General features: G+C 42.0%; 1 protein-coding gene across 4 annotated transcripts in view; it reads left to right on the top strand.

Annotated features, from left to right (window-relative positions):
- ARHGEF26 (Rho guanine nucleotide exchange factor 26) overlaps positions 1 to 25,007 on the top strand; it is a 132,518-nt gene that overhangs the window by 38,828 nt on the left and 68,683 nt on the right. For all 4 annotated transcript variants that reach the window (XM_083177910.1, XM_083177907.1, XM_083177909.1 and 1 more), the window contains exons 7-10: positions 16,127 to 16,279; positions 17,421 to 17,550; positions 19,943 to 20,017; positions 23,225 to 23,314. In XM_083177910.1, the coding sequence (XP_083034036.1) occupies positions 16,127 to 16,279; positions 17,421 to 17,550; positions 19,943 to 20,017; positions 23,225 to 23,314 (448 nt within the window). The remainder of the gene's footprint in view (positions 1 to 16,126; positions 16,280 to 17,420; positions 17,551 to 19,942; positions 20,018 to 23,224; positions 23,315 to 25,007) is intronic.

The following is a 25,007-nucleotide window of genomic DNA, read 5'->3' as shown; positions in this document are numbered from 1 at the left end:
CCCACCTGCAGTGCACATGGTTTTGTCCATCTAAGAAGGATTTTGTCAGAAAGAGGGAACTAGAATAAGGCCCTATGTGACATTATTGGGTGGTCAAATATCACTCTAACATTTGGGTAATAGTATTAAGTTAAGCTGTTCACATGGTAATTTGTTCTTTGTATTTAGTTCCAGAGATTCTTTAAAATGTGTCTATATTCTGGACAGTTGGAAATGATCATGAATAATACAGAGCATTTTAGCATCCCATGTACTGGCACCACTCTACTCACAGCGACAAACAAGTATAACTGCTGATGCAAAGCCACCCTACAAGCAAATCACCTGATGGTTTATGTCTTCTTCAATATTAAACTACATTCAGTTCTCTGAGATTGTGTAAAGCCTTTTATAAACAGGGATATTCTAATACCCCTTTCACATCGCACTTTTAAAACGGTATATTGCCGTTTTTTTCCCTTTTTAAAACGTTTAAGGCTGCACTGTGAATGCACCACAGCCGATTTACCGTTTCAATTTAACTGGCATTTCGAACCGTGTAAAAAGCAGAGTCCTACACGGTTCCTTGCAGTTTTTTGTGCAATGTGAATGTGTACAGTTTGTCTGAAACGGTATTTCAGGCAAACAACACAAGCACAAGCACAATTTGTGGCGCCCCCTCCCCTCCTATATGTCACACAGGACACACAATCCCACTGCTATACAATAGGTGCGCGCCAGTGGTGTCCAGGTGTGCACCACTGGCGCAGCACCTCTACGGGACACCCCCGTGACCAGCTTCTGTCCCCCCAGTCGTTGTCCCCCCCCCTGTACCTGTGCTCCGGCGATCGGTACGCCGGAGCTTCTCTGACCCGCCCGCCAGCCAGCCCAGCCCGTCCGACAGCCTGTCACTCATTTTTTACAGTACACAGACAGACAGTAGAGTGGTAGTTAGGCAGACAGACGGCTAAAGGGGAGATGCCAGGCCAGTCTCCTGTCACATTATAAGGCAACATGTAAACATGGCACCGTATATCACATGAATCTGATTCTGCACTCACCCGATGAATCTGCAGCCGGGATCTCTGTGCGCTGGGACTGCTGCTGAGTCAGCATGCTGCGGGGCTCAGTGTCCTGCTACTTGGCAGCAAAGGGGGACTCGGAGTCCTTCCGAGCAGCGAACATCCCCCAGCCTGCCGCCGACGTCACTGCTAAATATGACAGGCGCCGCGGCTTAGGCAGGGGGGACTCGGGGAGAGAGGCAGCAAGGAAGCTCCGGCGTACTAACGCCGGAGCGGAGGCGAGGGGGGCGGGCTGCTTCTGGCTTTCTGTGGTGGGTTTTGCTGGGGCAGGATAAACCTGCCCTGGTAGGTTTGTCCTGCCCCAGTAAAACCCACCACTCAAGGGGTTAAAGGACCCCTGTACCCCAAATTCTTAGCATATGACAGGCAAAAGGCACACATAGCACTTGAAACGTGTTCTGGATGAAACGTTTCAAGTGCTATGTGAATGACACTTAACCGGTATTTAAAACGGTAATCTGGGTCACTGTTAAGGCTCTGACCCGTTTTAATTACCGTTTTAAAATACCGGTTTTTAAACCGTGTCTGCGATGTGAAAGGGGTATAAGAGGCTGCCTGTTATTATTCTCTCCTGTTTGTTGTGACTCGTGCTTGGAATACAGGAAATCTTTTGGAGCCTTTTTGCATATTTTCAGATACAGACAGACCATTAACAACATTGTATTTGGGATTTCATAATTTCTTAGTTACAATTAGTTGTTTCCAAAAAAAATATATTACTGCAAAGCAGAGGAATGCAGATATCTTAGGAAATATGTACTGCACTATAAAAGGGTTTGGTAAAACTTGTCCCTCTTGCATTTGTCAGGAGGTCCTGAATGGAGTAGTCATCAATGTGTTTTGGGACAAAGAGATCTTTGTAAACTTTTAAATGCAGTCAGAATGCCTCATCTCTTCCAGGCTGCTCCTTGGAATCTGTCCCCTCTTTTTAAAAAGGGGAAAGTGTTTTAAACAGTTGGCGATTCCCAGCCATGTGTGTGTTTGTAGTGGCCTTCTTGTACAATGTGCCGCTGTCATTATGCATTCTTTAAAGTCCATGAAATTCCCTTGGCTGCTGCTTTTCAGGACTGTTCTGTTTGGTGCATTGAGAACAAGTTGCCATCAACTGCATGTAATTGGGAAAGTTGTACACAATTCCTTTCTGTAGCTGCTTCCCAAATCCCCTCTGTTTTGTTTTGAGATGATGTTCTAGAACATTTTGAACTCTTGCATTTTTTATAAACTGTGATCTGTGTATTTCAGATGTTTATTTTGATGTTGTTTTATTAGTTTTCATGATTCATATGTAGCATTATTAAAATAAAGACATTGGGGTATATTCAAGCCGATTAGGGTAGCTATGACGGCGAGCAGTGCCTATTGCTCACCGTCATAGCCCGCCCTAGCATTTAGCTGACCCTCTGCACTCGCCATTTCCACCTCGCTATTTCTAAAAAGAGAGGTGGAAACAGTGTGTGCGGCTGTCAAAACGGCGAGGCTCGCGGCTGTATGCAGTGGCATTAGCCACGAACCTCGCTGTTTGGGGGAATCCGGCGAGGGGGTTAAAGGGCAATGATGGCTTGTTTACAGCGATCCTTGCAGAGGGAGTGGGTGGGGGTAGACATCAGGCCAGAGCAGGGAAACGCCCAGCATTTTATGGGCGTCCCCCCTGGGAACCCAGAAGTTAGTTTAGACTGACTTTTATTCCAAAGTCAAAAAAAGAATGATTAGTTAGTTGGCGACCATTGAATGATTTCTCCTGCAGCGGCTGCATGCAAGGGGATGAGTTAGGGAACACGGTACTTATATGTTAGTTGGGCGCCCACTATAGTTAGTACGCTCATACCCCCATTATCCATGTCAGCGTGAAGTTTACTTTATATAGTGTGGCGAGCGCAGCGAGCCACCGAGCCCGAAGCATGGCGAGCCCCGCGAGGGGACGCGGAAAACTAAGCAAATAGCTTAGTGAGCACCCAACTAACATATAAGTACCGGGAACACATCCCCTCCTCGCATGGCAGGGAAGGGATTCGGGCACTGGGGCGGGGCATTTTGGTGGGACAGGGTTAAGGTGCTCGCTAAGCATTGAATGAATACTTCTTAGTGAGCCAACCTGAATTAGTTAGGATAAAGGTTGTTCTCAGGTTATACTTTATTGTGTTTTTTTTTTCATCCATTTTTCTCCAGGCATTATAAATTATACGTGTCACATTTTCAGTGGTTGCCTCCAGGAGGTTCAGGTGGTTGATAAGGGGGGTTTGTGGTGCCATGACTCTGCTTCTCATGGTTATTGTAGGTCCTAGGAGGCATTTGAGCAGCATGTTTATCAGTATATATATGGCAGGAGCCAGTGCAAGTAAACAGTGAATAGAAGCAGCTAATTCTGGAAGTGATTTCTATTCAGTGGGTATGCATCTTCCATGGCTTCTAGATGTGATTACCTGGTTCTGTTATTTTGTCCAACCCTGAAAGGTGCCTCCACAGCGGTGTTTATTGTTTAGCACGGTGGAAATATGCCTGTGCTTAGTTGTAAGGTTGACACGATACTTATTAGATTCTGTAATGTTTTCTTAGCAGGGAAGTTTGTGCTTGGGGAAGGGGCCTCTGGGGTCAGCGTTTCTGCACTTTCCTTTGGACGCTGTTAAAGAGACTTTTTGCATTGGACATGTGTCTATTTCAAAGTGATGTAGACAGCGCTTACATGCCAAATTAAAAGCTAATGGACCATATTCCCACCAGTTGTCTTTATAGTGCTGACCTTATCCCACAGTTCAGTTGTGCTATTAAGTTAGGCATTTGGCATCTGTCCTGATTCAAGGTTGAGGCTACAGTGTGTGAACATTGCAGAGATAAAGCTGGAACTCTGTAGAGAATGACACACAATCCAGTGTGCATAGAAAGGCGAATGATTGAGACTTCTGGACTCAGAAATCCTGGCGCTGTCTGTATTCATTTTTATTCCAGTTTTTGTTAGGCTCGCTCTATCCCCTAATACAATGTGTTTTTAATCTGACTTTTTCTTTTAAAACAGTGTACAGGACAGTAGGAACAGCTTTGTCATTAGTTACAGAGGATGGAAGGATCCTGTAAACATACAAGGAGTTTACCACTATTGCATTTATTCTTAATGGTTCAGTGAACATTACAGTCAATGAACCAAAGTTTAGTGTACTGTGTATATGTTCTCTGTTCACTTTGGAATTATCACCTGTTGAAGAAAGCATTTTTAGAACACATAGATTTCAGTGCTGCCAAGCACCATAGCTGCCCCTGTGATTCCCAGTCTGCTGCTATTGGGAGGTTCCACACTGAGTGTTCCAGTGAGATGCAGGCTGGGGAGTCAGCGCGTCACCCAGCGGCCGTTTCCCAATAGAAGCCACAGGGAAGTTTCCTGGTGGGCCAGCGTGCATGGGGCTGGGAGACAGTAGAACCTGACAGAATGCTGGTGTGGTTGTATTCAGGGGTTGAAGGTGGCAGGCTGGCAAAGAGGGCATTTAAGAGAGACACTTTTTGGTAATTTTTCCATGGCCAATTTAAATTCCCAATCTGTCTATGATACCAGGGAAGGGCATTGTATTAGATTTAGCATAAAGTCACAGACACTTCAGAGAAAAACACAAACACAGCTGCAACTGCGTCCAATCCAGCCCTATGAGGGAGAGATCCAGTCCCCTCCGACAGACCCTACCTCCTCAACAGACCCTGTCTCCATGACGTCTGCTTCCAGAAATTTCCCCGGCTGTCCCACTTTCGAGATGCCGGCATCGGTATTTGACTGCAGACATCCCGATAGACATCATCTGTATGTATCTTTTCTCAACATATCACCCATCCTGATGGATTTTAATGATCTGCATCGTCCAGTCTCTGCTTTCAACTCTATTTCTCCAACTCGCCATGCAAATTTGTATCCCCCAAGAACCTAGCGGATACACTACAGAGAGGGTCCTTGTGATGAATTTACAATACAAAGAGCATCCTAGTGACTGTCATACAGAACAAAAATTATAAGTGTAACCCCCATATAATACAGTACAGAGTGGATACTACATGCCAACATGCAATGCAGAGAACATCCTAGTGACTACCTTAGCAAGTGATACTGTATGTATCACTTACTAAGGTAGTCACTAGGATGTTCTCTGCATTGCAACATACCATCTTAGTGACTGCTATATCATACAAAGGGCCTTATGCAGACAGTGATATAATACAGAGTAGTAGCACAATTGCCTACCTTAAACATCTCGCTGCGTGAACCTTGTAAAAAAAAAAATTCAGGTCCGCGAGGAGGGGCAGGTCTAAATGTCGCAAATTTGTGTCATTAAGCCACACCATGGTTGAAATTTAATAGGATGAGAGATTTAGAAACGTAGAGATTTGATATGAAATCTCCAGCTTTTTTTTTAAAGCAGCAATCATTGACACTGCAAAATCAAAGTGGTTTTGCAGTGTACATGATTGCCGCTTTAAGAAAACTGGAGATTTCTGACCAAATCTCTCAGTTTCTGAATCATCCTATTAAATTTCCCCCAATATTGCACTGAAAATCCCAGTAAAATCTCCTCATCCTATCCACTTCACTAGAAAGTCTCCCAGCACTTGCTGAGAGTAGGCATGTATGACTAATAGTAAGGCATGTTGGGACTTGTAGTTCTACAACTCTAGTAAAGACAGTACTTACCGTTGTAAACACAGCATGTTTAAAAGACCCTACATCCTTTTGTAATGGCATGAGAGATTATTTCAGTAATTATTGCTGACATACTGTACTCCTACTGTTTGACAGGGAACCAGAGCTGCAGATTAATAATGTTATATATCAATTGGCAGTCTTACTAGTGTCATGTAACATTTCTGTAGGTGAAACTTGGTGCTCTAAATTTATCTTCATTGATTATTGACTTTCACCAGTACACAGTAAACATCTAAAGATCAAGGTCCTATTTTATGGGCTAGGCTTCTATGTGTAAGCCATGATACAGTAGGTGTTTCTTTTGTGATAATGCTGTTGAACAGCTTGTGACCACTGTGTGTTTTAGCTGATACTTACGTCAGATATCCCAGAGATGTTAAAGGGGAAATGTGCCAAGAAAATATATGTTTGCATCACTAACAGTTGACGGTGTTAAGTCAGAGGTTCCCAATCCCGGTCAGAAAGGCACCAGGTTTTAAGGACTGTATATCCATGCTTGGTCGCAGGTGACTGAATTAGTACTTCAGTTAGATTTATTTAACCATCTGTGCTGAGCCATGGATATACTTAAATCCTGGACTGTAGAGATGCTTTGAGGAACACGTTTGGCAACCACTGTGTTAAGCTATTATATAGCGACTGAAGTAGCGCTCTCTGTTACCATAATTCTCTGTACTAAAGTAGTAGGTGGTAGCATGATACTATACTTGCCTTCTTTATTTCTGCCCCCTATGGAATAATTCCTAAAGGAGAAACAGCTGGCAACTGTGGGGGAATTACATCATCATGACACTGGCCCCAATGTGATGCCACGATTTGTGGCAGCATGCAGGCAGGTGGTGCCATGACGACACAATTTACTATGAACCAGTAGCATGGGAAGATTGTGGTCTTGTGGCATGACGCAGTCTTCATCATCATGAGGTCATGCCAGCACTCTTGAAGATGCTGGGAGATCCCCAGGATTTTCGTTTTATTATGAATAGGACCTATTCACCTTCTGCTCTGACATACAGCATGTCCTCCTCATGGGACACTGTGGACACATATGGGATGGCTGGACAGCCGCCCCCCCAAAAAAATAAAAAATTAACATTGGGCTATACCGCCGTAAGCAGTACAGTTGGGAGGTGTGTTTTAATTTGTGTAAAGGAAGGTTTTATGCATACATGTTATACTGTACATCTACTCTCAGGTGGTGATAATATGTACTAATTATTACCAGTATAGATAGATCTGCACTAACCAATAGATCGGTCTTTCTGCTCTACATTATACTGTACATTGCTGCTTCTATAACGGTTAAAGTGATATTCCTCCTGCAGCAATCTTATGGCTGCTATGTGGCGAAAATGATTGCAACCCTGTAAATATCTATGTAATTAAAATATTTCCCTCCCATTTGTTAAAACACTTGTTACCTTTTATTGCTGGAACCTAAAAACAGGAAGATTGTTGGAAAGAACTAAAAAAGAATCTAGTGTGGGGTATGATTTGCCCTAGTTCCTCCCACATTTCACCCTCTTCAAGGTTTACAATTGTGTTCACTCTGCCGACATTAGTGACTTGGCGGTGCACAAAGACAGCTTCCTCCGGCAAACACATTACAGATGTGTAGTATATCTTTATAAGGACTGTTTGATTAAACATTGTACACATGTATTTCTTTCATATGCTGTTATGAAGTTCTGTATTTTGTAAGGTTAAAAAGTGCTGCTGCCTTCTACACATTTCAGTTTCTGGGTGGTTTGTGCTGAGCGTGGAACTGGAGTATGTGTTCCCATCTGGAATGATTTAGCAGCAGTTGAAGCTGCCTTGTGCTGTTTTCCCTCTGTCTTACATGGGTTCATTCTTTTCAACTTATGACGTAAACACCTCAGCATTTCTTTCAGCAACTAAAATATAAGTTAATGTAAAACAAGCATTTAATGCCAGCCAGAATTTCTCCTTTATAAAGGCTCACTGCTGAATAAAAATAATATTCTCTGAATAACATTTCCTGACCCAACTCTGCAATGAAGATACAGTACAGGTATGTGTTTTATGATTTGGAGACATTAGGACATTGGTGAGCAGTTTTCACCTACTGTACGTCCCCTAGTTACACACATTTATATATAAATAACACCTATTAGAAAAGTTGTCCCAGACCCTGGAGTCCACCATTGATTCAAAAGTCAGTTTTCATTCATGTTCATTGATTAAAAATGGATTTAATTCCATAAAGTGGGTGCTGCCCGACAAAAATCCTGCAAGTGTAAGTGGGAGCAAGTAATGAGTGTGGATGAGAGACGCAGATCAGATTAGAGAGGTCGGGTGGGGATATATTTTGAGATAAGCATAGAGATATAAGTCGGTGTAGTCAGAGTAATGGCTTTGCATGTAAGTAGAAGTATTTTATATTGAATGCGGTAATATACAGGCAACCAATGGAGGGACTGACAGAGCGGATCAGCAGATGATGATCGTCTAGCCAGGAAGATCAGCCTCGCAGCTGCATTAAAAATAGATTGTAGTGGTGAAAGTCTTTTCTTAGGAAGACCGGTAAGGAGGCTACTGCAATAATCAATGCATGATATAATGAGTGCATGGATTAGAGTTTTTGCAGTGTCTTGTGTAAGGTATGGACAAATTTTGGATATGTTTTTTTAGATGCATGTCACATGATTTAGAGACAGATAGAATGTGAGGAATAAAGGACAGATCAGAGTCGAGGATGACCCCTAGGCCGCGAGCTTGTGGAGTAGGATTAATTGTTGTGTTCTCAACAGTGATAGAGATATCAGCATGGTAACTACTCTTGGCTGGTGGGAATATAATTCATTCTGTTTTAGAAATGTTGAGTTTGAGGTGGCGAGATTACATCCAAGATGAAATGGCAGAAAGACATTTAGAGACATGTGGCAATTCCGCGGAGGAAAGATAGATTTGAGTATCATCAGTGAAATCCAAAAGAGTTGATTAGTTTCCCAAGTGAGGAGGTATAGATTGAGAAAAGTAGAGGACCTAAGACTGAGCCTTGTGGTACTCCATTGGACAGAGGCAGTGAGGAGGTAGAATCAGAGAAGCGAACACTGAAAAAGCGATTAGATAGGTAGGAAGAGAACCAAGAAAGGGCTGTGTTCTGAAGACCTAGGGATTGTAGTGTTTGTATGAGAAGAGCGTGATTGACCGTATCAAAGGCAGCTGAGAGATCTAGAAGAATAAGAAGTGAGAAATGGCCTTTAGATTTAGTAGTGGCCAGGTCATTGACAACTTTAGTCAGTGCTGTCTCTGTGGAGTGTTGAGAGCAAAAGCCTGACTGAAGTGGGTCCAATAAGTTGTAGGAGTTAAGAAAGTGCCTGAGGCGAGTGTAGGCAAGTCTCTCAAGTAGCTTGGAAAGACATGGGAGCTGAGAGATAGGACGGTAGTTAGAGAAACAGTTTGGATCAGAATTGTGTTTTTTTAGATTGAGAGTAATAAGTGCATGCTTGACAGAGAAAGAAAGATACCAGTAGAGAGAGAGAGAGAGGTTACAGATTTTAGTTAAGCTTGGGATAAGCACAGAGGACAGAACTTTACTGTCTCCTGTGTGAATTTTAGTAAATCCCCCCCACAGACAGAGGGTGTGGCGGTGACATATATTCTGTAGATTAGCCAAGGGGTCCTCAAACTATTTTGCTCTGGGACCCCATCAGACATGCAAAATACTGCAGGAGGTCATCACATTACATGTGTAGTCAGCAGACAGCACGTGCATGGCAGCATTGTGGAGGTACAAAATGATGGGATGAGTCTAAAATAACAGACAATTCAACAGACTTTTTAGACTCCTTGAATCACTGTCTGAGATAAGAAAAGTCATCTGCCTGATGGTCAGCAACATGGAGTCGCGACACCATGCTAAGAAGTTCGGGACCCACTTTGGGGTCAGGACCCACAGTTTGAGAACCGCTGGATTAGCCATTGAGAAGGTAATTGTGGGGGGATCCAAGTCTCATGTGAGGAGGTCCTAGGGGTAGATTTTCTTTAACCAATTAGATTCTGGCTATCATTTATGTATAGCAGCCCAGAAAATGATTGAAGAATCTACTAGTTAAAGGGAACACCTCTACTGTACTACATCTACTCCCTAGTGTTATGTAGGGGAATGTGAGGGACGTACTCTGTGGCGTATGTTTAGAATACCGATTGTTCTATGCACGCAAGAGGGAGATGGGGAGTAGGTTTAAGTGGTGGTAGCAAAGAATATTTGATACATTGTTATGATTTGAACGCTATTCAGAATTAGTGATGTACATAAATACTTGTGATGGAGGTGCCCCTTGAGACTAATCAAAAGAGAATGGAAATCACTATCTTTGTTTGGTATAGGATCACCTATAACAAATGTTTACTGTAGGCATCGGTGAGTTCCTGGCAAGTCTGCCTGAGCAGTCATTTCAAAGGCAAAACCCTGGTAAACACATTGTTGTTTTTTAGAACAGGTAAGCTCTAGCAAGCAGGGCCATCCTTCCGGGTGTGGATCGTTTTATCGACCACACTTAGGTTGACACCTTTGGGTCGACAGGTGGGAAGGTCGACAGGTGTCTAGGTCGACATAGGTGAAGGACAACAGGTGTCTTGGTCGACATAGGACAAGATCGACATGGGTAAGGTTGACATGTTTTGTTTTTTTTACTGTTTTTTTTACCCGAATGTCGACACAGTCGACATGGACACAGTTGGAAGTCAACCTCAGCCTTTGGCATCCTGTATCTAGCTGTGTGTGTCACTGAGTACATTTCCAGAGCCTTAAGCTGTGTACACATGCTTAGATTTTTCCCTGTTTTCGATTCGATTTTGCTTATAGAAGCAAAATCGAATCCACATCGAATGGTTTTTAGGACACTTTCGATCTGCATTCGATTCGATGCGCGCTCTCGTTTTCTCAAAATCGAATAGAAAAATCGGTACTTATGTAATAACTGGGCTCCCGTTTTTCTTATGAGACCGCGTCCCAATCTACTGTGCAGCCAAGGAAATCTCGAATTCGATCCAGTAAATCGAATGAGTACATTGTGCCTACATTGTGAAATCGAAATCGAATCGAATGCAAAAGTACAGATCTAATGCCAAATCTAATGGGATGATCTAATGCCAGATCTAATAGAAAATCGAATCTAACATCAAATCTAAAGCAAATCTAAGCGTGTGTACAGGGCTTAACAAATACTAATATTATTAAATGTATTGTCAATTTATTAACTTTTTAGTTGAACATTTAGGTTGAATACTTACAAATGCAATTGCAGGATATGCAGAGAGCTACCAGTAAACAAGTAATATTTCTTGGCAGCATCCACAATCAGTTGCCAGTCTTTATATTAGTTTTGTTCAAGTTTTGGGGCCAAATGGAGAGCTGCACAATAGACCTTTGTTGCACTTATTCAAAGCAATCCTTATCTGACAGTAGGGTGCAATGCCAACTGCATACTTCATTTCCAATCATGAGATGGCATTTGTCATTTTCGGTGCACAATGAAAAATAAAATAAAAAATGCTTCAAGCAGGCTGAGAATAAAGGTGACTGAGAGCAGTGTGCATGGTAACTTGTGTCATGCATTGTGCTCAGAAATGAATAAATGAAGTACTTTACATGAGTCTATGTAGGTATATTTTACAGCATGTGTTGCCAGGATAAATATCTATTATCCACTACTAATGTTCTAATACAGGGGTGTCAAACTCAAATTCATCTGGGTCCGCATCAGCAGTTTGGTCACCCTCAAAGGGCCTGAGAGGAGGTGGCCTAGGCAGGAGCTGGGACACACTGCCCCTGCGTGCTATCTCCTCGCGTGGGCCACATGACGAGTTCTGGCGGGCCGGATTTGGCCCGCGGGCCTTGTGTTTGACACCCGTGTTCTAATAGATGGGTCTTTAATGTGCATAAAATATAACCGATACATCAAAGGTTACACTTCTTTTTAGGCAATTAAATACACAATGTATAGCTTATATACTCTTTAGGATAGGGCAAGATGCACTAAGCTTCAAAAAGCGATAAGGTGGAGAGTGATAATTACCAGCCAGTCAGCTCTTCTCTTTTCAAAACCCAGCCTGTAGCATGACAAGTAAGAGCTGATTGGCTGCTTGTTTATCACTCTGCCCTTTATCACTTTTTGAAGCTTGGTGCATCTGGACCATTGTATTATACATTCTAAGGTAATTTTACTAGTTCTGTTATAATAGTCCAGTGGTGGCCAACCCGTGGCTCTTGAGCCTCATGCGGCTCTCCCCCTTGTAAAGTGTGGCTCCCGCTCCCTCTGCTGCCCGCCGCCCACCGTCTGTCCCAGTCCCCCCTGCTGCCGGTTCCCTGAATCCCTTCTCCTTTTGAGGGGAGGAGAGCGCGTATCGCACATCTCTCCTACCCCTTACTGTGCATCCTTGTGACTGGGCCGTCCGCCAATTAGAGCTCGCGGGCCAGCAGCCAATCAGGAGCCGGCCAGCGAGCTTTGATTGGTGGACGGCCCAGTCACAGGGAAGTGAGGGGGAAGGAGACGCGTGGTGTGCTGTGCTCTCCTCCCATCAGTGACATGACAGGGGGACTGCAGGGGGACACCAGACTGTCCTCTCCCCGCCCGGCAGCAGCAGCAGCAACAACGGTGAGTGCTGCTGCTGGGAAATTTGCACTGTGGGGGCATAGCAGTTTGTGGCTCTGTGGGGGCATAGCAGTTTGTGGCACTGTGGGGGCATAGCAGTTTGTGGCACTGTGGGGGCATAGCAGTTTGTGGCACTGTGGGGGCATAGCAGTTTGTGGCACTGTGGGGGGCATATGTGTATCTGGCACTATTGGGGGCATATGTATATATGGCACTGCACTATTGTAGGCATATTTGTATCACACCCACCCAAGGGGTCAAAATAGACTACGCCCCTTTTTTTGGCGCATGCGCCTTCTGATGTCGGCTCTTTAGCTTGACTACCGATATTTTTAGGCTCTTTACCTCTGACCGGTTGGCCACCCCTGTAATAGTCTGTCCTCAGAATACATTCAGTTTAAGGGGTACATTAACTAAAGCTTATAAAAATGAAAAAAAAAAAAAAATTCCCATAGAAACCAATTAGATTCTGTTTATCATTTTCTAGGATGCAACAGAGAAATTAGACAGAATCTGAGTGCTATTTTATGCACTTTGTCCGTATAACTTCGATAATTGTTTAGATATGCAGAAAATGACTGCTATTTAGGGACTGAAGACCTTTCTTTCAATGTATCTAATTGTTTTATTGATTGTTACACATTGTGATGCCAGTGTGAGTTGGTAACTATTTACATACTCCTCTTCTGACAGCCATAATAATGAGTATTGCCATCACTGACTTACTCTCTGATGACCTGTTGTGCTAATGTTGATTGCATCTATGAATGTCCCTTCCACCACCACTATCACGCCCTGCCCCTGGGCCAGATGCACTAAGCTTCAAAAGTGATTTAATGGAGAGTGATTAAAAAACAACCAATCAGCTCCTGCCTGACATTTTTCAAACAGAGTCTGTAACATGTCAAGCAAGAGCTGATTGGCTGGCTGTGTAGCAGTCTCCATTTTATCACTTTTGAAGCTTAGTGCATCTGGCCCCTAGTCTGATCAGCAATGTATTTCTACAGTATGTACAGTATCTGGTCATTATTGTGCCCTGTTGTGTTATTTCTTTTTCAGTTAGGCACAAAAACCATTATGTCTTATTTTACTTCACTATTTAAACTATGTAAAAAGCAGCCTAGTGTGTAATGTGAAAAGCCAGAGCATTGTTATGGTTGGGTTGTAATTGAATATTTGTGTGTATTAGAAGCTCCCAAGAGGCATACAGAGTTTGATGTAATAAGTAGCCCACAGCCCGTCTCAGTGCTGTCCTCATTATTCATTCAGGGCTTGGATTAGCATGAGTAAATCTTTTGTTTGGCAAACAATGATCTTCTTGCAACATAATTTCTCTTACTTCCTGTTTAATATTCACTTCGGTAACTGTATTATGTTTAAAGTCACCCTGCTACCTAAACAGTGGTTGCTGTGATATGTAACGCAAGTGAAACCGCAATGAATTATACATTTTTTTGTAACAATTCCACTATAAAAATATGTTCTCATACACCTGTCTATTTTGCACCTGGTGGCAAAAGACGCTTAGGGTGACTTAGGTGCTCCACCACTGACAGTGATTACCGGGCTTGCCTATTTTTTCCTGAAATTTGTGTCTTTGTTGCATACAGATATGTTTGAAGTTATTTAAGATTGCTATTTTTGCCTCAAAGGAATTGGTATAAAGTCATCGCCCAGCGTGGTGCTAATCATTCCTATTGGCTATCTGTGCTTTACCACATCTTTTGTATAGATGTGGCGTGATACTTCTAGCTTCAATACACCATGCAACACAAGATGCCTGGCACGAGTGAGCCACCAGGTTACGTGCAGCTATGCTAGCATTAAGCATCTTTTTGCTTTTCTTTTTTGCCGAACATGTCTGACTTTTACACTTGGGATAAGTCTGACCTGGTTTCCCTGGCAGCTCCATGGGAAACCACATACAATTTGGCACTTGATGTGCCATTTCTTACATGTGATAAATTGCATTCAATTTGTCGCATGTAACTCCTGGGGAGCTGCAGATGCCGAGATCCGGACAGGGGGATGCCGAGAGCCGGACAGGGGGACGCCGAGAGCCAGGTGAAGGGAGCCAGGCTGCAGGAGAATAAAAAAAAACCCATATAAATGAATGGGCAGCCACTGAGCTCTCTCAGCAGCCTATTTATTTATATGTTATTATTTTTAATTCGCCTGGCTCCCTCAAACCAGCTCTCGGCATCCCTCAGCCCGGCTCCCGGCATCCCCCAGCATCAGGTGCGATACATGACTGTTGCTAAAAAGCACCCATAATGTTTTTGTCAAAAATTACACCAGACGCTATGAGAGTCTCATGGGACCTGCTGCTCTGCGAGGGGCTGTTGGTTGCAACTGCAGCAATGATGTATGATAATACATCTGTACTTTTCCATGATTTCCGTGCCAGACTTCTCTTGCACTATGTACTTCGGATTTGAAGATAGATTTATAGGTGGACAAATCTGTTTTTTTGCGTAAGGGTCTTGTTTCGCCAATGATGGTGACTAGTAGTAAAGAAGCATATACACCTGAAGATATGTACAGTTCTATATATGTGGAAAATGGCTATTTTTATGTGCACTTTACTCTTAATTAATGTATGCTCATTTTATTCTGAGTCCCCGAGAGTTCTAAGTAAATAAGTGTTTCCCATGTATAATAAGGTAGCAGAGTAGAGTGCCCTAAGGACCAAAAGTTACAAATTTTACTCTCAAGCCGGGTACACATTAGAGCACCTTGTCAACAATTTTGCTGATTTCGACTGATCGGACCAACAAAAGGTTTAAAACGTCTAATGTGCGTGCACTATGTGCGTATCGTCAGTGACATACTTCGGGAGAAATCATTAGTGAGTTTGATACTGTTTAATACAGTTTAACCCCCGCCTTCAGTGTCTATGCACTTGCTGATGAAGCTCCTCCGCCAGGTCCCGTCACCTGCCATGTTTCTGTAACACACATTGTTTAGTAGAATGCAGCATAGCCCCCGCTGTCAGTGCCTTCGTTGGCACGTGTGTATGCATTTGTCAATGCTGGGTCTCATTGGTTTCCATGTTGCTGGGTAGACACGTCGCCTACTCACTCCGCTTTAGACGATAGTAGTTCTGGAGGCCATATCTCTAGAAGGCTATAAATACATTAGAGACTGTACAGAAGGGCACTAAAATGGTACATGGCCTACATCACATAACGTACCAGGAAAGACTAAAAGATCTTAATATGTATACTTTAGAGCAGAGAAGGGAAAGGGGGGACATGATAGAAATGTATATTATGAAAGGTTTTTAACAAGGTACAGGTGGGAGACATTCTTCACAGGAAGAGGAGCAGCAGAACACGAGGACATGCACTGAAACTAGAGGGAGGAAGATTCAGGGGAAATGTGAGGAAGAATTACTTCACAGAAAGAGTAGTAGATAAGTGGAATAGCCTCCAATCAGAGGTGGTAGAGGCAAATACAGTAGAACAATTTAAACATGCTTGGGATAGGCATATTGATATCCTTACACAAAAGTAAGGATCAAATATGGTTTGAAGTAACGTTTAAAAAAGGGGCAGACTAGATGGGCCAAGTGGTTCTCATCTGCCATCAAATTCTATGTTTAGAAATGTAATGTTGGATGACTTAGATTTTACTTTACACATTACCTTAGGGTACAGTCTTTGGTGGGATTTTCTGGTAACTGTGGGACCATTATAAAATAGGTAATGCCTGCTTTTTGCTCTGTGAACAATGGTCGCAATCATGGATTACCATTTTATGTCTTGTAGATTTTTTAAGGAACTAGAAGGGAGACATCAGAGAAACATTCTCATTGAAGACATCAGTGATATTGTCGAGAAACATGCAAAGTCCACATTTGATCCCTATGTGAAATACTGCACTAATGAAGTCTATCAGCAAAGGACACTCCAGAAATTAATGTATGTTTTACAACTCTACATTTTTACTACCTCATTATGGACCAGATGCACTAAGCTTCAAAAGTGATAAAATGAAGAGTGATAAACAACCAACCAATCAGCACCTCCCTGTCATTTTTCAAACACAGCCTGTGACATGGCAGACAGGAGCTCATTGGCTGGCTGTTTATCACTCTCCATTTTATCATTTTTTAAGCTTAGTGCATCTGGCCCACAGGCTTTCATGTGCCATAAACATTGATTATTCCATTTTTTAGGAGTCTTTGCATCTTGCTGTGCCTGTTACACTTTGTAATAATAATGGGATGCTGTCAGGATCATGGTAGTCGGTATTAGTCAGAACACAGCCATTCGCACCCCTAACAGTAATTACTAGGGTTTGATTTAGGGTAAGGGGAGGTTAAGGGTTATGCTGGGGATTGTTAGGGTTAGGCTGACAGGTGGGGTAGGGTAAAAATATCCGGATCCGTTGCCAATTCTGACTGTCGAGACTGCTGGGAATCTGACCAGGTCATTATGGGAAAATTCCACTTACCTGATTATATATGTATAAATGTGTGTTCTGTATGTATATGAGGATGTATAATAAAGAGCAGTAGAGTCAGTCTGGTTTCTGAATGTAACTAGTTGGAATATTGTTTATTTCATTTTAAACCTGTTGTTTTGTACAGCCTGTGTTTTTGCTTCAGATTAAGATATACCATTGGGTGGTATTCAATACAGCCAGTGAGGGGGTTAAACGGCGAGGATGGCCGGAAACAAGCCACCTTTGCCGTTTAATCCCCGCGCCGGCCACTCACCCTATTCAACGTTCCGGGGCAATACTCGCTGTCAGAGGACAGTGAGGATTCCCCCAAATGGCAAGGTTTGCGGTTAATGCAGGGAGCCCGCTGCATTTTGCTGCGAGCCTTGCCGTTTTGGCGGCCGCACACGCCATTTCCACCTTGCTGTAAAAACCCAGTGAGGTGGAAATGGCGGCTGCTAGGGGGTCAGTTAAATACTGATGACAAGCAATCAGCACTGCTCCCTGTCACAGCTCGCTAAAGAGCATTGAATATTACAACCTGAATTTTAACACTACTTAATATTCATATGAAATTGTGGTCACTAATGTTTATCACTTCACTTGTTGTCTTCCTAGATCTACAAATGCATCATTCAAAGATGTTTTGTCGAAAATTGAGTGTCATGAAGAATGCAGGAATCTGCCTATGATTTCCTTCCTTATACTTCCCATGCAGAGAGTCACTCGACTCCCACTTCTAATGGATGTAAGCACTTTCTGTGTGTGTCTGCATGTGGTTTTCATGATCTTACTGCGTGTATTTATACCAGGGTTGGGGAACCTCAGGCCCGGGGGCCGTATACGGCCCCCGTAGCCAGTCTGAGTGGCCCGCCCACCCGCCTGGTGGCTTTGTCTCGTGAGAATTTTTGAATCTCGTGAGATTCCTCTTAATCAACAGCAGCCGGAGACTGTCAGTCCTATTTAGCGGCAGCCGCCGGAGCTTGGGGCGGCTGCAGCAGGACAATTTGTACAATACATTTTTACATACAGTATGGCCCCCGAAGGATTTTTTCCCCATACAAACGGCCCTTGGCACAAAAAAGGTTCCCCACCCCTGATTTATGCCATCACCAATTCACTTGTTTTATCATTGGATACAGGAAGTGACATCTGATTCTAGCCAATGAGATCATAGCTAAGGGAATAATTCAAGAGGTCTTCACTTCATTTTTAAATATGAATTTATTATATATTAATATAAATTTGGACAAGTGGAGAATTTGCAAATAGCAACCAATCAGCTTCTCTCTATTACTTAATAGAGACAAACACAAAATGTATATCAGTGCTAAACTGCACAAACACACTAACCCTTGAGAAAATATCTGTTTGGTGTGGACCATATACACTGCTGCATATAATTACTTAGATTTATATTCACAACAGGTCCAAGCAGCGTATGTAAGAGGAAATGCCTATTTCCTAAAACTGCAAGAAAACAAACCCCCCAAAAAATATACATATAACGCGCTTGAAACAATGTATATAAAAAATACATTATTTATTTAATATACTAAATCTCACTGGCCAGTGATAACAACACACAATTAAATGCAAAATGTATTACATTAAAATATAAAACCAATAAATCTAGGAACTCCTCAACATCCAGCCATTATTATTGAAATTGCCAATGAACCAGGATTATATTGCAATAAAATATTGGTCCCAGTCTTGATGGTTGTGTACAGGGGCCCTTATTATTCCTATTTTTGTTTAGTCTTGATAAATCAGTATTTCAAGTCCGCTATATATAGAAGTCATGGAGTCTCTAGACTTTGTTTGGCAAAACAAAAAACAAAAAAATGTGGGAGCGTCCTCCCTGTACCTGCTTTTAGACACCGACTTTAGTACTCTTTGTGGCTGTATTTAGCAATGATTTTAAGAGCCCGGGCTCCTTGTTCCAATAGAACTCCCTGCGATCTCGGGAGCATTCAGCTGTGTGCAGGTAACAAGGTCACGGGAACAGTCAGCTGTGTGCAGATAACCAGGGTAATGGTGCCTATACACGCTCCGATCCCGGCGTGCGTTCTGGGCTAAAATAGCATCCATTGCATCGCAATGCATGTGCTGCACATACTTTTTGTACTGTGCAATGAGGTGCCGCGGGAGCGAGCACCTCAAAGCACACATCGCACCGCCGGGATCGGAGTGTGTATGGGCACCTTAAGACCTCCTGTGCTCCGGAGAACAAGAAAAGGAGTTTGGAAATTGCTCAATGACGCATTTCCCCGCCTCCGTGGGGACACGGCGGCTTCTTCAGATATTGAGCTGAATATCTAAAGAAGCCGCCGAGTATATTAAATAAATAATTTAGTTTTTATATAGATTGTTTCAAGTGCGTTATATGTATATTTTTGGGGTTTTTATTACTTTAAAGAATGTACTTGATAAATACTATCTAGCATGGGTTTGGTTTCCGGATTAGATACAGACGCTAAGCCAGTGGCAGGCATACTATGTAGCCAATCAGTTTTTGCCATTTTTCAAACAATGTATTTTGTGGGAAGTATTATTAAGTTTGACCTTTTAAATAATAATAATTATATACCAATAGTTTAGAACAGACAATCTAGTCTATAACATTTTTATCTAGTGTGTGTGGGTATGTATGTGTATAAATAAATTATATATATATATATATATATATATATATATATATATATACCTGTATAGGGAGTGTTGCCAAACATCCCTTGTACCCAGATTCCTTTCTGCTCTAGCGGCCCTGCACTTCTTTATGAGTTTGACCTCACAATTTAAAGTGACATTAATACTAAGTGCAAAGCCTGACATGTTTTGTACTTATTAGTGTCTCTTTAACTGTTGCCAAGAAGCAGAGGCTTGCAAATATCACTGCTCCGTAAACCTACCATTTTATCTTCTGCGCTGCACGCTGTTAGCACAGCTTGCTTGGGTAACTGTAGCTGTATAAGAAGGGTAACCCACATGAAAACAGTACTTACTGTTGTCATTTGAATTGCAACTGATAATTGTCTAAAGCCTTCACATAACATGGATTATACTAAAGTCAGATAAGCTCTTAAGCTTTAAATTTACTATTTATGTCTTAGTATGGCTTTTTTTTCCCAATATAGACTATTTGTCAAAAAACACCAAAAGATTGTGCAAAATATGAGGCATGCAAACAAGCTTTGAAAGAAGTTAGCAAGGTAAGTCAAACATCTCATACCTACCTGGCTGTCTCATACATTGTGGATTGTGTGCTTCATGTATAACTTTAGTTTCCATCCTGTGGAGAATTTGCATGTCCAGATTTATGCTGTCAAGTCAAATCCATATAAAGGTTATACTGTAGTAGTGGAGCTCATGCTGGGTTGGGTAGGAATTTGCATCTAAACTTTAAATGCTTCCCATGAAACGTTCCTCTCGCTTCGCATGGAATAATGTACATAAGTAGACAGTGTTATTAATAACCGGCAGATGTGTTTGTAAAATAACAGAAAACCAACCGGAATTAGAGTTTGTATTATCCTCAGGTTAATTGCAGACGTTCATTGCACACCTCTTCAAAACATACATTGGAAATATGATTGATTGCTAATAATGGAACAGATTGCAGCATCAACATTACTATCATAATAGAATTAGTAGGAGGGATTTATACTCATTCAGCCAATCAGAAGTGGCCGCTGATCATCATCATCAGCAGCAGCAGCATTTGCTTTCATTTGCACTCCGAAAAGTGATCCACCTCCAAACAGGCACATCGCTGTCTTTCTTGTATTTTAGCTAGGGGCATGTATTTGAAGGTTATTTATTGCTTGGTCGAACATGTCTAGGTCGAAATTCACTTGGTCGACACCCAATGGTCGACAGTGAGTGGGTCGACACCTATGGATGGTTGACATACACATGGTCTAAAGGTCAACACAAGCTTTAGGTTGACATGTACTTTGTCCCTATGCTCCATGGCAGATGTCAGTCTACCCTGAGCGCACCTTAGAACACCACCTCCTCCTCCTTCCATACCTATCCAGCCCATATATTGTATACAGTATATACATATATAGAGCCTTCACCTGATACCAGGGCCAGGGCCGTATTAACCCATGGCCGGATCCCCAGGCTTTTCAGGTATTTTGGGCCCCCTCTGACAATTCAAGCTTTCTCACAAGCTCTGTTCCTGCATGCGATAATTGATACATTTGTGCAATGAATCAATTATCGCATTGCAAATTAGCCCAATATTATCACAGCACATCCACGTCTAAGGATGCGGGTGGTGATCAATCGGCGCCCAAGTCACATAACTGCAAAGGCCTCTGACTGTGATAAACAGTAGAACTGATCTTCCATAATTGGGAGTAGCTTTAGTGCACACATATATGTTGTACTAGTTATCCTAACATTTTAAATAACAAGCTTAAAAGTAACATTTTAAGCTCACCTTTGTATGAGTTCTAGACTTTGCTATTAAGGATGATAAATCCCCCAAAAACTATAATGAAAACAAAATTGTGTTTGGCACATACATAGAACATGGCGAGTGTCAGTTGTCTAGCAGCGAATCTGAAGCTTACATTGATAAAGTATCCTGTAAGCTGGTAACGTGCTTAATGAATTAATATTGAGCTGTGGTTGAGCACATGTTAGGACCGAGCACCACCCAAGGCACTCCGCATTCCTGTCCGTGTTACCTTATGCAGCTAAAGGAAGGTGACTAGTGCTTAGAACCCAAAGATTCCATAGCAAGCGTCATCCAGCCTGGAGGTTTATCTCTATGCACTGCAGCTAAATGATGATGCTGTCTCATTTTTTAAAGAAATAGATCTCCATTTCACAAGTCTGTGTTCTAGAACTATGCACTATCTCTCCTCGAGGCTTCGATCAGGTTAAATATGAAGGATATCCCTTATCAATCATTGGTGGTGTCAGTTAATATGACCTTGAATATGATCTTTGATCAGGTCTTGCTAGATAGTATAGAAAATATGTCCAGGATTGTTAAAGTGTGTTTCTGTTTTATCATCGGGAATAAATGACTAATGTTATAAAGATTCACAATGTGATATCACGCAGGTGCTTCAAAGGGAGGGGTAATACCAAATAAGAGAAACATACATGGTTTAAACACTACAGGAAAATTAAATTCAGAGATCTTGGTTACACATATTTGCAAATATAAGAATAAGCCCCCAAGCCATCATCAAGGCTTATCTGTATATTGGGGGTCCCTATTGCTATATCTAGGGTGCGAAACCCCCCAAAAATCAACATAAGCCAGAAAGCCCAGAGCAGCACACCAGTGAGAAAACTAAAGTTTTAATAATGTTAGTGTTAAGAAGCCTGAGCTATGTACAAAAAGTGATGAAAAAGTAATGAATGTTATTGAAATGTGGAAGCAGTAGTGTTAGTAATGAGATTAGTAAGAGAAAAGTGTTAACTAGAATGTAATAGTGTGCCACCTCAGAGCCACTCAGCCGCACCAATCCAGGGGCACCGCACCCCAATAAATGTTAGTGTGAAGAAGGGGTAACATGGGTTTGAGCTGAGGGCCCGTCATTGGTTTTGTATCCCACATATGTTTGTGAATGATGTTGTTCACAGACATATTGGGGGAAATTAAAAAAAATGGGAGTTCTATTTCACATGGGATTTTGCTATGGGCAACCAATCAGAATCTACTTCTTATTAATTCATCACCTTCTCTAAGATATTAGAAAGTATCTGATTAGTTGCCCATAGCAACATCCCATGTGAAGTAGAACTCACATCTTAGCAAATTTCCCTCATTGTGTTCCTTCGATATATCTGCACATGTGGCTGTGTGTACGGGCAGATGTAAGGAAAGGCGGTGACTGACATCTCAACTGGGCCGGCACATTAAAATACCTGCATATTTGTGACGTCAGACGGACAAGTAATAAGTGTATGGTGGTTCAGATAGGTCAACTGATCAGCTAAACAGCCTATTTTGTCAGCCATTTGTGTAGCCAGCTTTACAGTAAGAGCCAGTGAATTTCTATTCTATATGCTATTTATTAGGAAGATTCTATAGTTGAGTACAGAACTGTGGTGTTTAGTTTGGTGCAGAACCATGGTGGTACAGGAAATGTAATTGCTCATGCGGCCAAAGAGAAGTTGTTATGCAGTGTGCAATTCCAGAATATTTGACTGTTTTTTGGAAAGTAATCTGGACAAGTAAACTTGGGACTATTGTATTTTAGCAACGGTTAGTAAAATAAATATTTCCCTAAGCCGGAAAGAAAACTTTGTTAGTGAGGCCAGAACTGAAGTTTCTATGTATATATATGATAGGACAATTAAGAGTTTCTTACAAGGAATGTAACTTTAATAGTTACTATTTATGTCTGTTATTTTATTGCATAAATCAATATTTCCCATTTGTATCGTAGTTGGTTCGCCTGTGCAATGAAGGAGCACGGAAGATGGAGAGGATGGAAATGATGGTGACGATTAATTCTCAGTTGGAGTTTAAAATAAAGGTATAGTAATTTGCTTTTTCATTTTCAAAGACTGTTTTGGAAGTTTCTATATTGACAGTATTAGTATTGTATTCATACTCACATCTTATATAATAAAAGACTAATGCTGCTCATCACCTCTTTTGTGCGTTGGCAGCCTTTAGATGGCGGCTGGCAGAGATCTGCTTGGGCGTACGCACACATCCGCATGATCAAGCCCAAGGTCCCAGCAGCTCCGTCATTATTACGGGCTGCTGACTAGTGGCATATAATACTGTGCCATGGATACAGGAGATCTATTCTGTGGTCATTTTTTATGCCTTTTTAATAAGAAAAGAGCAATAGTGCCAAACCACCTGATATGAAAAAGTAATAAATTGTTGCTTCAAGATGCAGTTTGGCACTCCCATATTAAATGACCTAAACATATCCTCAAAACATCTGTCCTCAAGACAGCTGGACTGGACTGTTCAGCCTCATACACCCTAGAACAGTGGTTCCCAAACTGTGTGCCGTGGCTCCCTGGGGTGCCTCGGGACACTTGCAGGGGTGCCTTGGGTTGGTCGTCCAGGACCAATTCAAATTATTTATGATCAATTATTTCTGGACTAAGCCAGTGCTGGTGGCTGCCAATCATAAAATGTGTACAAACAGCAGCAAATCCTGCCCTTTACCACATAAGTGAACCTAAGAAGCACATATAAACACAATTTACTTAATTTGATATATATTTTTTGGGGCCTAGGGGTGCCGTGGAAAAATTGTGATACTCTAGGGTGCCGTGATTAGAAAAAGATTGGGAACCCCTGCCCTAGAAGATAAAGTGAAAGATATCGTTCAGAAAGGGCTTTCTGAATTATATCGTTCACAATATCGTCTAGTGTATATACTTAATATTGTTAAGGATGCATGCTCCCACACCACGTTAACAATGATTAATATCTGCCTAAAATGCAAATCAATTTGGCAATATAGGAAAATGACCTTCATGTTTAGCAGGCCCTGGTGACGTCACTGAACGTTATCAGTGGCTAAAATCATTCAGTGTGGACGCACAATATCGTCCGGCTGCAGTCAATATGGCTAGCTACTGCATTACGGCTGTTGCCACAATCCGCTAGTGTGTATGGAGCTTTAGGGTACAGCGGGACTGAGGGGCAGATGTATTAAGCCTGGTAAATTGATAAAGTGGAATGTGATACCGTAGCAGCCAAACAACTCCTAACTGTCATTTTTCAAACACAGCTGATTGGCAAGTGCTTTATCGCCTTCCACTTTATCACCGCTTTATCACTTTTTCCATGCTTAAACATCTGTCCCAATGTCTGAGAACTATTACCTTAAAAGCTTCAAAAATAAGGTGGTCCTTTCCCGCCTATGTACTGGGACCTGTGGCACTAAAAGTTATTAGGGATTATTTGCTATCAAAGTGCAAAAAAACCATAGCAACAAATATTTTTTAATCTGATTGTACTGTTGATTGGCGCATTGTTGGGTTACTGCATGTTTACTATTTGTTTGTAAGTCAAACCTCCGCACAGAGTCTGAAAAAGGGTAACTGTGGTCAGCAGCTTCTTACATTCCAGATGTTCTTGAGCTCCCCTGACGCTATGTAATGTCTGTAGTCATCCCTAATAAAATGAAAAGATCCATTTGTTCCTTAAAGGATACACTTTTCTACTTTTGTCTTATGTTTTTTTATTTGTCTTGAACA

The sequence above is a fragment of the Crinia signifera genome, chromosome 3, assembly GCF_055691185.1.
Source record: "Crinia signifera chromosome 3, ASM5569118v1, whole genome shotgun sequence".
Taxonomy (NCBI): Eukaryota; Metazoa; Chordata; class Amphibia; order Anura; family Myobatrachidae; genus Crinia; species Crinia signifera.
The sequence above is the reverse complement of the archived record's forward strand: the minus strand, read 5'-3'. Positions and strand labels throughout refer to the sequence as shown.